Genomic DNA, 14,555 nt, shown 5'->3' with positions numbered 1-14,555 from the left:
GTTGATGTGTTGTACATTTTGCTTGTTCACCATTCCGTTTTGCTGTTAATGTAACCCTATGGCGTTTGTTGAGCGTAACGTCATTTCTGTTTTACTTGGGGTCTCGCTGCATTTGTTAATTCCAAATAACTCAAAGTTTCATCATTCTCAGATTCCATCGTAAAATGCACATGTTTATCCAGAGTGTATAAATATTCTAATCATCCATCAGATTTTACTTTCAGTTCATTGATAATAACAAATATATCATCGATGGATCTTAACCATGTAATAAATCCATCTATCTTATCTATTATTTTATTTTATATAGTCCATGAATATGTTTGCTAAAATACCTGAAGCCAGTGAACCCATTGCTAGGCCTTCAGATTGTTTGTAAATTTTGATGTCAAACACGAAATAGTAATTATATTTTCCAAAGTAAATTCAAATAATGTTAAAAATTCTTCAGTTTCCATCTTACTTAATTTGCTGCACTGCATTAAATTCTTTCTTAATATTTTTATACTACCTACAATACGAATGTTGGAGTACATATCTTTGATACCCAAGCTATGTATCGTGTAGTTGTCTGCTTGGTCAGTGTTTTTGATTCTGTTACAGAAGTCAGCAGTATTAATTAGGTGTGTCTGGTGATTAAACTTACAGTTGAGATGTTCTGTTAATCATAGCTATCCTTTTGTAGGATTATGCATTTAAATTTACCGAGTGAGTTGGCCATGCGGTTAGGGGTGCGCAGCTGTGAGCTTGCATTCGGGAGATAGTGGGTTCAAACCCCACTGTTGGCAGCCCTTAAGATTGTTTTCTGTGGTTTCCCTTAATTAAGGCCACGGCTGCTTCCTTCTCACTCCTAGCCCTTTCCTGTCCAATCGTCGCCATAAGACCTATTTGTGTCGTTGCGACGTAAAGCGACTTGTAAGAAATAATTTAAATTTTTGGCTAAACAAAAGAAAGTGTAATATTGTTTTTGTTCTTTGATATTTGTAAATAAGTTGGACTTCAATAATGACTGATGGAGGGAATGTATGAGTATTATGTTCCTGAAATTTGTTTGAATAAATGATTTTCGATGATAAGTGTATTGACGAGGTGGAACAAGCATGTATTATTTTAAATAGTTTTTAATACGTTTTACCCCTGTATCTGTGTCAGTGCAATGTGTAAAAAAAAAAAAAAAAAAAAAGTAATAATGGAGATATTTTCACCAACTTTCCTGTATCAGACACTTTTTATCGAATACAAGCTATAATAATGGAGATGTTCACAAATTTATATTTTTTTGTCAGGTCCGTCAATGGTGAGCATCTCTGACAGGAAAATAGGAGTTAACTGACGATATAGTTGCGAGTTTTTGAATAACCCACGAGTACAACTTGTGGTCTGTAAGGGTCACATTTTTAAAAATCTTATGTTCTGCATATGTTTTTTGAGTTATATTTTAAATTGTTTGGACAATTCAGGTAGTCTGTTAATCATGCCCTATCCTTTTGCAGGATTATTCATATGGCAAGCTTTGCTTTCCAGTTCTCTTATCTTCTCTTCTTCCGGACTACTGTCTACTTTGGCATTCCATATCCTCCTGGTCATACAAACCTGGTGCAGATGATGATCACTCTTAAGGTTTGTCCTATATAACTTCTTAACTCTTATGTCAGACATTTGCAAGTGTAATCCTTAATTTAAAATGCTCTACATCAATGCATTTTGGTACTGTAGTCAGTATTATGGTTGTTTTCTGTAGGAATATTTTATGCTATTATGTCTTTCCTTGTTGTGCTTATATGGTAAAGCAGTGTGTTGTTCATTATTTATACAGTTTTGAACATTTTAAGACTTATCTACTGTATATTCTTTATTCACTAAACACATGGAATACTGAACCTATCCTCCAGGCAGCATTCTTATCTTGTAGGGACATTCTCATTTTCACTTCCATTGATTAAATTTATTTTGTACCATAGTTGCCTTGATGTTCTTTTAATTCTTAGATGGCTATGTATACCTAGGGGACTTACAGCAAGACGTTAAGAAAATTATGTTATTATTAAAGCCCGGATTTGTATGCAGTAATAGGTTAGATTGCAAACTAATTTGCTTAGTAGGAAGTGTCGGCCACCCGCTCTGCCATAGCGTAGTAAGAGTAACATAAATTACAGGGGTTTTGATGGATCTTACCCCTAATATCTATGCAATCCCCATAGCACAACGGTTGTGAAGGTAGACTATACTTGCAACTCGCTTCAGTAAGTTTGCAGTCTAACCTATTACTGCATAAAAGTCCGGGCTCTAGTTATTGTTATAAGATTAACATTACACTTCAGCTGTGTTTATGCAGTGCATTCTAAATTTTGGACAACCTTTTTATTTTAGTAGAGAGACATATTTCTTTAGGAAATAATAAACCTTCCATCCTCCAATGAGGATGACCATTCATATCTGGAATACAACCAGTTTACAATGTCGATAGAATTTACAAACATTTATAATTGTTAATATTGTTATTGTTTTTTCTTTTTGTGAGGGGTTAACATGTTGATCATTTCTCAGGTATAGATGGAAATGAATTATGTATAGAGAGTCCCTTAGATTCTGCATTACTACCTTTTCTGTTTCTCAGAATGGAACTTTCAGTTTTTTGCAGTAAGGTTGATGTCTGATTAGGAAGGGTGTCTCTTGGTCCAAATAGCAAGCCTGTGACAATCAACTTACCGATGGGTATTTTGTTCTGTGCTAACAGGTAAGGCGAGCATGGTACATAAACAGCTTGCTTTTCTATGTCCACATCCTGAGCCTGATTCGAGTCTATTTCAAAGTGAATGGTGGGGTCTAAAACCATTGCCGTACTGTCCTTTTGGTTGATAGCTATGATTAGAGCCATCAGTAGAGATGCAATGATCCTCCTCGTGGACCTCCCATCCATGCTGTCTCAAGGCTTGAGGAATCGATGTTCTTACTCGGTGGTGGCGATTGTTGCGCATTAGCTCAGTGCTTCGGCAGAATCCCAGCACATATCCTAGGGTTTCTGTCCAATTGCAGCCATTTTTGCGGCAGCAGGTTGCGTTGAAAGACTTGCCAGGAACCAGTCTGACTGCGGTGAGGTTGCATGTTGTTATACCGTGTTGGCGGGGTAAATAAGTAAATAAATGAGTACTGAACCTGGTAGCGTCCTATTTCTAAGATTTATTAACTAAGCACTACAGTTACACATTTACACACGCACACACACGATTGCCGAGCTTACAAGTTACACAAGTACACTTACATGTTTCGCGCTCTCTCTCTCTTAGTTTCTCCTGTTCCGTCTACAATGACACACATAGAGAGTCTTCGATTATTAACACTACACTCACTTAGCCACTCAGTCACACTCGTTAGCGCTGTCACGGCCCACAGCCTACACGCCAGTCTCGCAGCTCGGGGATAGTATCCGCTGTTCATTCAATCCGTCGAACTCCGTTCGCAGTCTGCACACGTTGGCACCCACTGTTCCCTTCGCGCTGCTCCAGAACAGCCAAGGTTCTTCTACAGCAGCTGGCTACAAGAGACTCACACACATGATGTCAGGGAAACAGGAACGAGTCCTCGGTTCCAACAGGCAGATACTCCATCAGGCTGACTGCGCTCTTCGCTAACTCACACCAGCAAACTCAATCTCACTCTTACCCACTCACTCACTGACTGCAGGCAAGTAACTCCTCTCTTACATAGCTGCGCCGACTTCTAGAACAGTCCGGATGTTAGATGTATCCAGGAACCTCGCAAGATGGAAGACTCCAGATTAATCTTCGAGGAATTTCCACAGTCCTCTGCTGCGGGTCCGCGGACGGAGGCGAGAGGGGCCGGCCTGTTGCCCGTGATTGGCACGGTCGAGCATAAGGGGGTAGGCCGATACGGTGATGAGCCCGGCCCATCGCAAGTCGGCATGGTGGATGCTATAACCATTACAATATCTTCACTGTATTCAGAAGAGGACAGAAGTCATTTATAAGTCATCAAGGAGTTTGCTTTCAGGCAGTCTGAATATAACAGTTCTCCCTTTCCTTTATATGGTAACTGTCTGGCTCCATGGCTAAATGGTTAGCATGCTTGCCTTTGGTTACAGGGGTCCTGGGTTCGATTCCCAGCAGGGTCGGAAATTTTAACCATCATTGGTTAATTTTGCTGGCACGGGGGCTGGGTGTATGTGTGGTCTTCATCATCATTGCATCCTCATCACGATGCGCAGGTCGCATACGGGTGTCAAATCAAAAGACCTGCACGTAGTGAGCCGAACATGTCCTTGGACACTCCCGGCACTAAAAGCCATATACCATTTCATTTCATGTGGTAACTGGCACCATGCCTGAAAGGATAGATTACTCATAATCTTGCGTAGTTTTCTTCCATCAAGCTTTATGTATGTCAACTCTGTGGAGTGTCAAATCTTGTTCTTCAGTTAACTTCCTTATGTATTGTAGATGGACATCGTAAATATTGAGTAAGCAATTACGAATGTTATAATGCTGTATACTAGCTTCCCATTCTGTGCAAATTATTACCATCCCTCTGACCTTTCTGGCACTGTACAGCATGGAATTTGGAGTATCACCTGGCAGCATAATTACTTCTTTTACAGAACTTCTCATAATTTTGTCCAGATCGTAGTAGTTGAGTTGGTCGTGTGGTTAGGGGCATGCAGCTGTGAGCTTGCATCTGGGAGATAATAAGTTCAAATCCCACTGTTGGCAGCCCTGAAGAGGGTTTTTCTTGTTTTCCCATTTTCTCACCAGGCGAATGTTAGGGCTGTACCTTAATTAAGCCCACTGCCCCTTCCTTCCCACTCCTAGACCTTTCCTATCCCATTGTTGCCATATGAACTATCTGCATAAAGCAGAGTGTAAAAAAAAAAATAAGTAAAGTTGCTTTTGACATAATTTATTTAGACTACTATTGTAAAAAAGAAAGTCCAGATCTTTACGGAAGGAGTTTGATAGTTGATCTTGATCTTTTGCTCTGGTTTTAGAAGTTTTGTTTTAGCCAGAGTATTTAAGTGAAAAGTTTCAGTGCTTTTTAGTTTCTCAAGTGTAGTGTAGTGACTTTTCCTTCAGTTAATTTTTATTTTTTCAGGATTATAGATACTTGATTATAGATACTTGATTCGTTCGTTTGTTTTTATCAATGAGATTATTGATCCTTCGAGTGTAGTGACTTTTCCTGCAGTTAATTTTCCTTTCTTCAGGATTATAGATTTACTTTTACGAGGATGGATATGTAAACCAATTTCTGCAAAGCTGCCACAATTAATTTCAATGGGTTTTGATTTCTTATGATCAGCTTCCACTTGAACTGTGTTCTTTCCAAGGAATGCTTCAATTAGGTTACATTATTTTGGAGGAATTTTGGATTTATAGAACTTCTCATAATTTTGTTCAGATTTTTGCTATTATAAACCACGTTTTGGAAAAATCCAAAAGGTACCGGTATTCAATGATGAAAATATAATACATTCGGATCTGATTACAATAGCAGGCCTGTACCTGCCACCCGATACTCCCATAGAAGATGTGATAGAAACTATAATGGAAATAACTACATAAATTGATGCATCAAGAAATATAATAATAGCTGGTGATTTCAACTGCAGGATAGATTTTCAGAATCAGAGACAAGAGATTCTTTTGCAGACAGTGGAAGAAGAAGGTTCAAGCTAATCAATAAACCAGAAGATGAAACCTATTTTGCATCACACAGATGCATTACAATAGACCTTATCTTTTACAGAGGTCAACGGATGAAAATCTTAGATTACAACTTAAACACTCTCAAATCAATTATCCTGTTCAGAAAACATTGTCCAGTATCAATAAAAGTGGAAATCTTATCTTATGCGAAAGAAACTACCCAGACACATCACTCTGGCACGAGAAAGCTAGATGAAACAAAGCTCGCTGCAGCCTTGGATGAAGCGAGTGTTATCCAAAATCACTTGAGAAAAAATGAGCTAGATGCAGCAGCTAAGACACTGGAAAATATCATTCTAGATGCAGTTATTCCATATAAAGAAAGGAAATCCCAAATATGGGTTGACTCACAATGCTTTCAAGAAAGACAATGAACTTTACACTTCTTAAGGAATGCAAGACAAACTAATTGACAAGAAGATCTCTTAAAATACTCTTTGGCTAGAACAAAATATAAGTATCTCATACAAAAGAAAAAGTTAAAACATATAGAAACTAAAGCTAGAGAGCTTGCAGAGGAAGCAAAAAAAGATCCATTTATACCATTAAGAAAAAGACAATTACAATATGTTAATAACATAGATATTCAGACTAGGGAATCCCATTTCTTCCAAAACTCTGAACATTTCGGGTGTCCAATTGGCCTTCAATTTTGATTCTAATGATAGTGAAAACATTAATTCACAAGTTTTTACCAATGCTGAAGTGGAACAAGTTATAAAATCAACCAAAATCTGCAGGCCCTGGCCACATATTTAATGAACATATAAAACAGTAGATCTATTCTTGGACATTTGGACAAAATTATTAAATAAATGCGTTGAACTTGGAAACATCCCCAGTAGTTGGAGGAAATCGACAATCAAAATATTACATAACGACAAAGGTGATTCAGAGGATCCAAATTCATACAGAGATGTCGCACTGGAAAACAATATAGTGAAAATACCAAGTTATTAACAAATAAATTAACTGAAGAACTAGACCACAATTTGCTAGATGTGCAATTTGGTTTTCATAAAGGCAGAAGAACACTACACAGAATAAAAAACCTGATTGATAAGGAAGAATCTTTAAGACATCCAAAAGGGAAGCTCTACTGTGTATTTATTGATTATACAAAAGCTCTTGATCTTGTAGACAGACAACTACTCTTTCAGAAACTTGAAAACATTCTTGGGAAAGTACACCCACTGGTTAAATTATTAAAAAATAATCTAGCATTCAACTATGTAATTATTAGTGATTCCACAGCAAGCTCGTATGAGATTATTCAAACAAATGTAGATCTACAGGGAGATCCCACCATCCCACTGATGTTTAACATTGCAACCTCTGACATTGTCAAACAATTAAGGACATATCAAACTTATCACTCTATATGTATGCATATGACATGGTTCTGGCCTCAAACAACAAAGATCTTCAAAAAGGATTGGACAGCTTAGCTTCCTGGGCAGATGATAACAAATTCAAAATCAATGATAAGAAAACAGTACAAATGATCTTCAGAAAAGGGGAAATTTATCAGCAAATGATAATTTCATGAGAATAAACCATTAGAAATTGACTTCTCAAAAGCTTTTGACTCTGTCAGTTGAAAGATTAAAAATGGAGTAACTAGACAAATTAATGAAAGGGAATATAGGTCTGGCCTCAGACTGCATAGAAATTAGTGATGGAATTACGAAGTCCAGCCCAATTCAACAAACCATGGGTGTACTGCAAGGAGATCCACACTAAGCCCGTTACTATTTATAATTGCTGTGGCTCATATCATAGAAGTAATCAAATTAAATCAAATCAAATCAAAATGTCTTTATTTGCAAATGAGGTGTCTACCTCGGTGGCAAATGGTACACTAAAATACATTATTGTCAAGCACTAAATATTAAATTAACAAGAGAAGAAAATTTTCCTATAATACAATATTATACAATTTACGCTAACAATGTTTTCTATTAAACACACAGCTCATCCTTAATAAATGTATATTGTTTACAAAATTCTACTTATAATATCGCCTGTACTACTTACAAATATAGTCAACTGATATACAGTATGTGGAATTACTTCAAATGATACTATACAACTGGTATAAGATTAATATTTACATTGCATTTATTTACTTATTTACTTTATTTTTTTTTACCCATTCTGGAACCTAAGTAGCATAACGACCTGCTGTGTCTTAACCAGAGCCCCTTTTGCCACCACTTTTCAGAGTTCCTGAAGGGCCTTCACAGCTACCGTAGCGGTCCCAGGGCCCTCGAAGTCCCCACTGTACTTCACCCCTACAGGCAGTCCCCTACTTTGGCTGTCCAAACTCCTTAGACCAGGGGATGGAATTAATTTATTCACACACATTTTTTTTATTTACAATAACCTGCACTGGTCGAATGCCCTCTAACACTTCATTTATTTTCTCTGTTGCTGTTTATTCTCTTCTTGAATATCTGTACAGATTTTGGAAAAAGATCAAACACTACCCCTGGTAAACTGTTCCACTCCTTCACACCCTTCCTAATGAATGAAAATTTACCCCAATCGCTTCTGCTAAAATTTCTTCTAATTTTATATTTGTGGTCAGTCCTCCCGATATAATTCTTTTCCAACTGAAGCCTCTCACGGATATCTGCCAATGCTTCTTCTCTTGTATAGGCTCTATATAATCCTATAAGTCTAGTTTTCTCCCTTCTCTTACTTAAAGTTTCCCACCCAAGTTCGTTTAACATTTCTGATACACTTCTCTTTCTCCTGAAATCCCCTGTTACAAATCTTGCTGCTTTCCTCTGCACACTAGGTATTCTTGGTGAGGATCCCAAACAGTGTTTGCATATTCCAGTAATGGACGAACCATACTCAAGTAACTTTTTTCTTTTAACTCTTTGTTGCATCCTTTAAGTAGCCTCATTATGACATGTAACGATCTGTATGCTTTCCCAACAATGTCATCAACATGACCCTTCCAGTGCAAATTACTTTCAAATCTCACACCTAAGTATTTGCACTTGCCATCTTTTGGGATAACTACCTCATCCAAAGTATATTCAAATTCAGTTTTAAAGCTCATGTTTGTAAAAGTTGTAACAGTTGATTTGCCTCCATTAACCTTCATATTATTTTCTTCAACCCATTGTTGGATACTTTCAAAGTCCCTCTGTAATTCTGAACAATCCTCAATGTTATTTCCCTATAAACAATTATGTCATCTGCATACAATCTTATTTTTGATGTTATATTGTTCCCTAAATCATTTGCGTATATTAAGAAAAGTAACGAACCGATTATACTACCCTGTGCAATTCCCTTCCAAACTTTCTCTTCCTGAGATACATTATTTCCTACTTTGACTTTCTGAACCCTTGAATTTAGAAATGTTTTTATCCAACGTGTAACCCTTACGTCCAATCCTTTTACCTCCAATTTCTTTAATAATATTCCATGTTCCACTCTATCAAAGGCTTTGGAAAGATCTATGGCTATGCAATCTAACTGACCTCCTGAATCCCATTGATCTGATATGTCCTGCTGAAATCCCACCAGTTGTGCCTCACAAGAAAATTTCTCTCTAAATCCATACTGGCTCCTCATGAACCAATTTTTATCATCACATATCCCTCTGATGTACTTCGATATTAAACTCTCCAGTATTTTACAATCTATACTGGTCAGGCTGATTGGTCTGTAGTTCTCTGGTTTCCTTTTATCACCCTTTCCTTTATAAATTGGTATTATTATAGATTCCTTCCATTCCTTTGGTATTACACTATTATTTATGACATAGTCGAAGATAAATTTTAAATAAGGCACTATGTACCACCCCATTGTCTTTAATACCTCCCCAGTAATTGGATCACTTCCTGCTGCTTTTCCTTGCTGAAGCAGTTGGATTTCTCTGAAAATATCTTCATTTGTGAATGAGAAGCTTCTTGTTTCCCTCTGTGTCTCTCCCTCTCTATCTTCTGTTTCGGTTTCCAACTCCTGACAATCATCTACTGAATCTCTGAATTCCCTACTAAATAGGTTTGCTTTCTCAGTATCTATTAAATAGTGTTCAGCCCCTTCTCCCACCATTGTAGGAATTTGGATTCCTTTTCCTTTTTGATTCCTGATATATGAATACAGCTTTTTCCATTTCCCTTTGTGGTCATTACCCTCTTGAAGTATCCCATTCATATAATTCTCTTTTGCTTCCTTTTTCACTCTATTCAGGTCCCTCATTAGCTGTTTTCTAGTTTCTCTATTCTCCCTACCCACTTTGATTTTCCTGTTTACTATTCTACATTTTCTTTTTAATTTTCTGATTTCGCTTGTATAATAAACAGGGTCTGAGGTCATTTTACCCTTCTTAACAGGTACAAATCTCTTCTCTCCTTCCCAAATGATTCCTTTAAATTTAATGAATTCTTAATGAGCAGTTAATGATCTGCCTATAACACCGGTAATGTTGTTATTGTTGTTGTTATTATTATTATTATTATTATTATTATTATTATTATTATTATTATTATTATTATTATTATTATTATTATTACCGTTATCGTTATTATTACCTGTACTGTGGTATAGCCATCTTGGCCATTAAAGGCTCTGCCCAAATTGTTTGAAATCACCTCTATAGTATTGCATACAAGAAGGATTAACTTAAGAAAATTCTCCATGGTTAAACATACATCCAATATTTAAGTATTATGGTCTACTTTGTCAGGTTTAGGCAGCCTATCATTGTAGGAAGTACAAATTAAATAAATATAGAGTTCTGGTAAGATGTTATTTTTATTGATAAAGGATAATCTAAAAGATCGTCTTGAGTGGCGAAGACAGTGCATAAATCCAGAGAATTTACTGCAAGTAAGATTATCCAAGCCACATTCCAGACCTTTAAGTCGGAGATTATCTACATAATATATTCCCTTCATCAGCATGTTAAAGTCCAATAACATAGATAATTTGAATTACTATTCAGATAACAGGAATACGAGGATGGTTTGAAAAGTTCTTGGAATCACCACTAGATGTCAGTGCTAGAGCAACGAGGTTCCGCGCAATAATCACACATCCTTTGTGAGTGAACACGTGGCGTGTCAGTGCTCTAGCTGCAGGAGTGTGGTAGTGATGACTCTTTGTTGTTCCCGCATAGTGATTTGTGACAATGGAAAAAACTGAGATTCGAGCAGTGATTAAATACTTGTAAAAAAAGGTATGAAAGCAAAGGAAATTCATGCTGACTTTCAGAACACACTGCGGGACCCTGCTCCTTCATTTTCAACTGTTGCCAAGTGGACCAGCGAGTTTAAATTTGGTCGGGAGAGCTTGGATGATGATCCGCATAGTGGACGGCCAAAAAGTGTTATGATCCCAGAATTTATCGCAAAAGTGCATAAAATGGTCGTGGAGGATCGTCGACTGAAAGTGCAGGAGATTGCTGAAGCTGTAGGGATGTCTTCTGAATGGGTATATTATATTTTAACCGAAGAATTGGGTATGAAAAAATTATCCGCAAGATGGGTGCTGCGGCTCTTGACATTGGACAATAAACGCACCAGATTGGAAATGTCCGAACAAAGTCTGGCCCGTGTTCAGTGCAACCAACAAGATTTTTTGCGCCGGTGTGTGACTACAGATGATATTTGGGTCCACTACTATACCCCAGAGACAAAACAGCAGTCAAAGCAGTGAAAACATGCTGATTCACCACTACCAAAGAAAGCAAAGGCAGTGCGTTCGGCTGGAAAGGTCATGGCCTCAGTTTTCTGGGATGCGAAAGGCATTCTGCTGATAGATTACCTTCCTACTGGCCAAACAATTATGGGGCAATACTATGCAAACCTCCTAGACCAACTACAGGAAAAGATATGCGAAACAAGGCCTGGTTTGGCATGGAAAAAGGTCATCTTTCGTCAGGACAACGCTCCGCCACATGCAAGTGTTATTGCCATGGCAAAACTTCATGAACTGGGGTACGAATTGTTGCCACATCCACTTCATCTATTCCCCAAGCTGAAAATTTTCCTCGGTGGATGGAGATTTTCTACAAGGGAAGAACTGACAGCTGAATTGGAGAGGTATTTTGCAGGCCTGGAGGAATCTCATTTTCGAGATGGGATCAAGGCATTGGAACATCGCTGGACCAAATGCATTAGTCTACAGGGAGACTATGTTGAAAAATAAAAGCAGTTCCACCGAGGTAAGATACTTAATTCTAGTACATTCCGAGAACTTTTCAAACCACCTATGTACTTATTTTAAAACAATTCCTCCCTTATTATATTTATTTGACATTGATAGTTAATAGCAAAATATTTTACAAGAGAATTTTCTTCCTCCTAGACGGAGCACTTCCCCACCACTCCCTCCTTCCTCCGTTACTTCCCCTCCTTCTACCGCACAGGCAGGCCCAGCTGACACACACAGATATAATACTAGAAGGAAGGCAGCTGTGAGCGCAGCAGGTAATCAGTTGTGACTCAACTGTGGGATGTTCACTGGGTGAGTAATCTTAACCGTTCACCTAATGTAACAATTAGTTCATCTCGCTGTTTTTGGACACAGTTATACTCTCCTTTTTCCATATTTGATACAACTGCATATGGAGTTGCTCTTTTAATTAAACACAGTTGGTCCATTTCATCCAAATTAAGAAATTTTCCCTTTCCACTCACAGCAAGTGACCTACTGAACGCTCTCGTCCTGAGTAATTGCATATAATTGTAATTCTTCATCTTCCGAAGATTCATCATCATCATCATCATCATCATCATCATCATCATCATCCTAAACCATCTCCAGTTTCCTGGGTGTGGTATATGAGCCTCCTCCATCTCATCCTGTCCTTGTACCATTCTTCCTCCACCAACTTGTCCCAATCATGACCTCTCAGCAGTACATCGCTGTCTATCCATTTCCTTCGTGGCCTTCCCACGGGTCGTCTTCCTTCTACCTTTCTGTCAAATTCCTTCCTTGCATTTCTGTTTACTGGCATCCTCTTCATGTGACCAAACCACTTCAGTCTTGATATTTGAATCTTATTGAGGAGAGAATCATCTATTTCTACTTCTTCTCTAATTTTCTCATTCCTAATCTTGCCTTTCATGTTTTTCTGGATCATAGTGCGTAGGAATTTCATTTCAGCTGCCTGAAGTTTGGAATTATCTCTATTGGTCATTGTGTGGTTTCAAGACTGTATGTAAGAATTGGTGTATAATAAGACTTGTACAATGTCATTTTTGTTTTCATGGGTATTTGCTCATCCCATAGCAGGTCTCTTACCTGGTGATAAAATTGTGTTGCCTTATTGATTCGATTGTTCACCTCATGTTTTGCTAGGTTGTCATTTGATATAACGCTACCCAAGTATTTGAAAACTGGAACGCTGTCCAGTTGAGCTTCATTTAACATGACTGTTGGTTCTGCTCCTTCCCCATACACTTTCATCACCAGCGTCTTGGTCTTGCTGATGTTTAAAAGATATTTCTTAAACTCCTCATTCCAGCTTTGTATTCTCTCTCCCAATTCCGCTTCTGAGTCACTCCAGATTGCAACATCATCTGCAAATGTGAGGGCTTTGATATCTCCATGTTCTTTCCTTTTAATAGATTTCATTACTACATCCATTACAATAATAAATAGAAGTGGTGACAATGAGCTGCCCTGCTGCACTCCTCTCTTTGTTTCAAGCCAGTCTGACAAACCACATCCTACTTGAATACAGCTTCTGTTTCCACTATACAACATTTTCACTTTGTCTATGAAGTTCTTTCATGCATTGCCAAATTCTTTCCCTTGGTACACTGTTGTATGCTTTCTCAGTGTCCAAAAATATTAGAAATAAAGGCTTGTTCTTCTCCCAGTATTTTTCCATTAGCATCCTAATTGCAAATATAAGGTCTGTAGTTGACCTTCCTGGTCTGAAACCATACTGCTCTTCTTCCAAAATTGGTTCAGCAATATCTCTGATTCTGGTCTCTATTATTTTTTCCAATATTTTCAGGACATGAGACAGTAGTGTGATACCACGGTAATTAGTACGTTTTCATCGGCTTCCTTTCTTGAACAGAGGTACACAATGATGCCCATCTTCCATTCTTCAGGAATAGTATTTTCCTCCCATATCTTGTTGAGCAGTCTGTAGAGCCATTGGATTCCTGGAATTCCCGCTGCTTTAAGCATATCTGCACTTAGTTCATCTATGCCCACTGCCTTTCCTTTCTTCATGCTCTTGAGCACATTTCCAACCTCAAGCCATGTAATTGGTGGTTCAGTTGTGGTTCCTCGGCTTGGCTCTCCTCTATCCGTCGTTATGTTTTCTGTATCTCCATTCAGCAGCTTTTCGAAATAGATCTTGAGTTCTTGTTTAATTTCTCTCTCTTCATGTGCCAGAGTTCCATCATCACGTTCTATTGCTTTTATGTTCTCTTGATCCCTTTGCTTGTTTTTCACTACTCTGTATAGCAGTTTCATATTTCCTCTACTGTCCTCTTCCAGTTTGTCTGCAAACTCATTCCATTTCTTCTCTTTTTCTTCCCTTACAATGTTCTTTACAGCAAGTTTCTTGTTCCTGTATACTCCTTGAAGTCTTTGTATTTCTTGTTCATTTCATTCTTGTCCCTGTTTTTGTTTTTCCTTGTCCAGTGCCTTCTTTATTTGATTTCTTTCTTTCACCGCTGTTTTCACTCAATCATTCCACCATGGTGTCTCCTTTTTTCTTTTGATAGTACTTGTAACTCCATATAGGTTTTTGGCTTCTCCCACAAAGGTGTCTTCGAAGGCCTTCCACTCTTGATTAACGCTGGTTACTTCACACTTCGGCAAACTCTGTTGAATCCTTAGTTT

The 14,555-nt window shown here is 37.9% G+C and overlaps 1 protein-coding gene across 2 annotated transcripts in view; it reads left to right on the top strand.

Annotated features, from left to right (window-relative positions):
- The window catches only part of frj (farjavit), a 122,653-nt gene that overhangs the window by 15,807 nt on the left and 92,291 nt on the right, over positions 1 to 14,555 (top strand). For both annotated transcript variants that reach the window (XM_067149984.2, XM_067149982.2), the window contains exon 2: positions 1,494 to 1,620. In XM_067149984.2, coding sequence (XP_067006085.1) covers positions 1,504 to 1,620 — 117 coding nt within the window. In that variant the 5' untranslated portion in view covers positions 1,494 to 1,503. The remainder of the gene's footprint in view (positions 1 to 1,493; positions 1,621 to 14,555) is intronic.

The sequence above is a fragment of the Anabrus simplex genome, chromosome 6, assembly GCF_040414725.1.
Source record: "Anabrus simplex isolate iqAnaSimp1 chromosome 6, ASM4041472v1, whole genome shotgun sequence".
NCBI lineage: Eukaryota > Metazoa > Arthropoda > Insecta > Orthoptera > Tettigoniidae > Anabrus > Anabrus simplex.
This window is presented reverse-complemented; position numbering and strand designations above follow the sequence as displayed.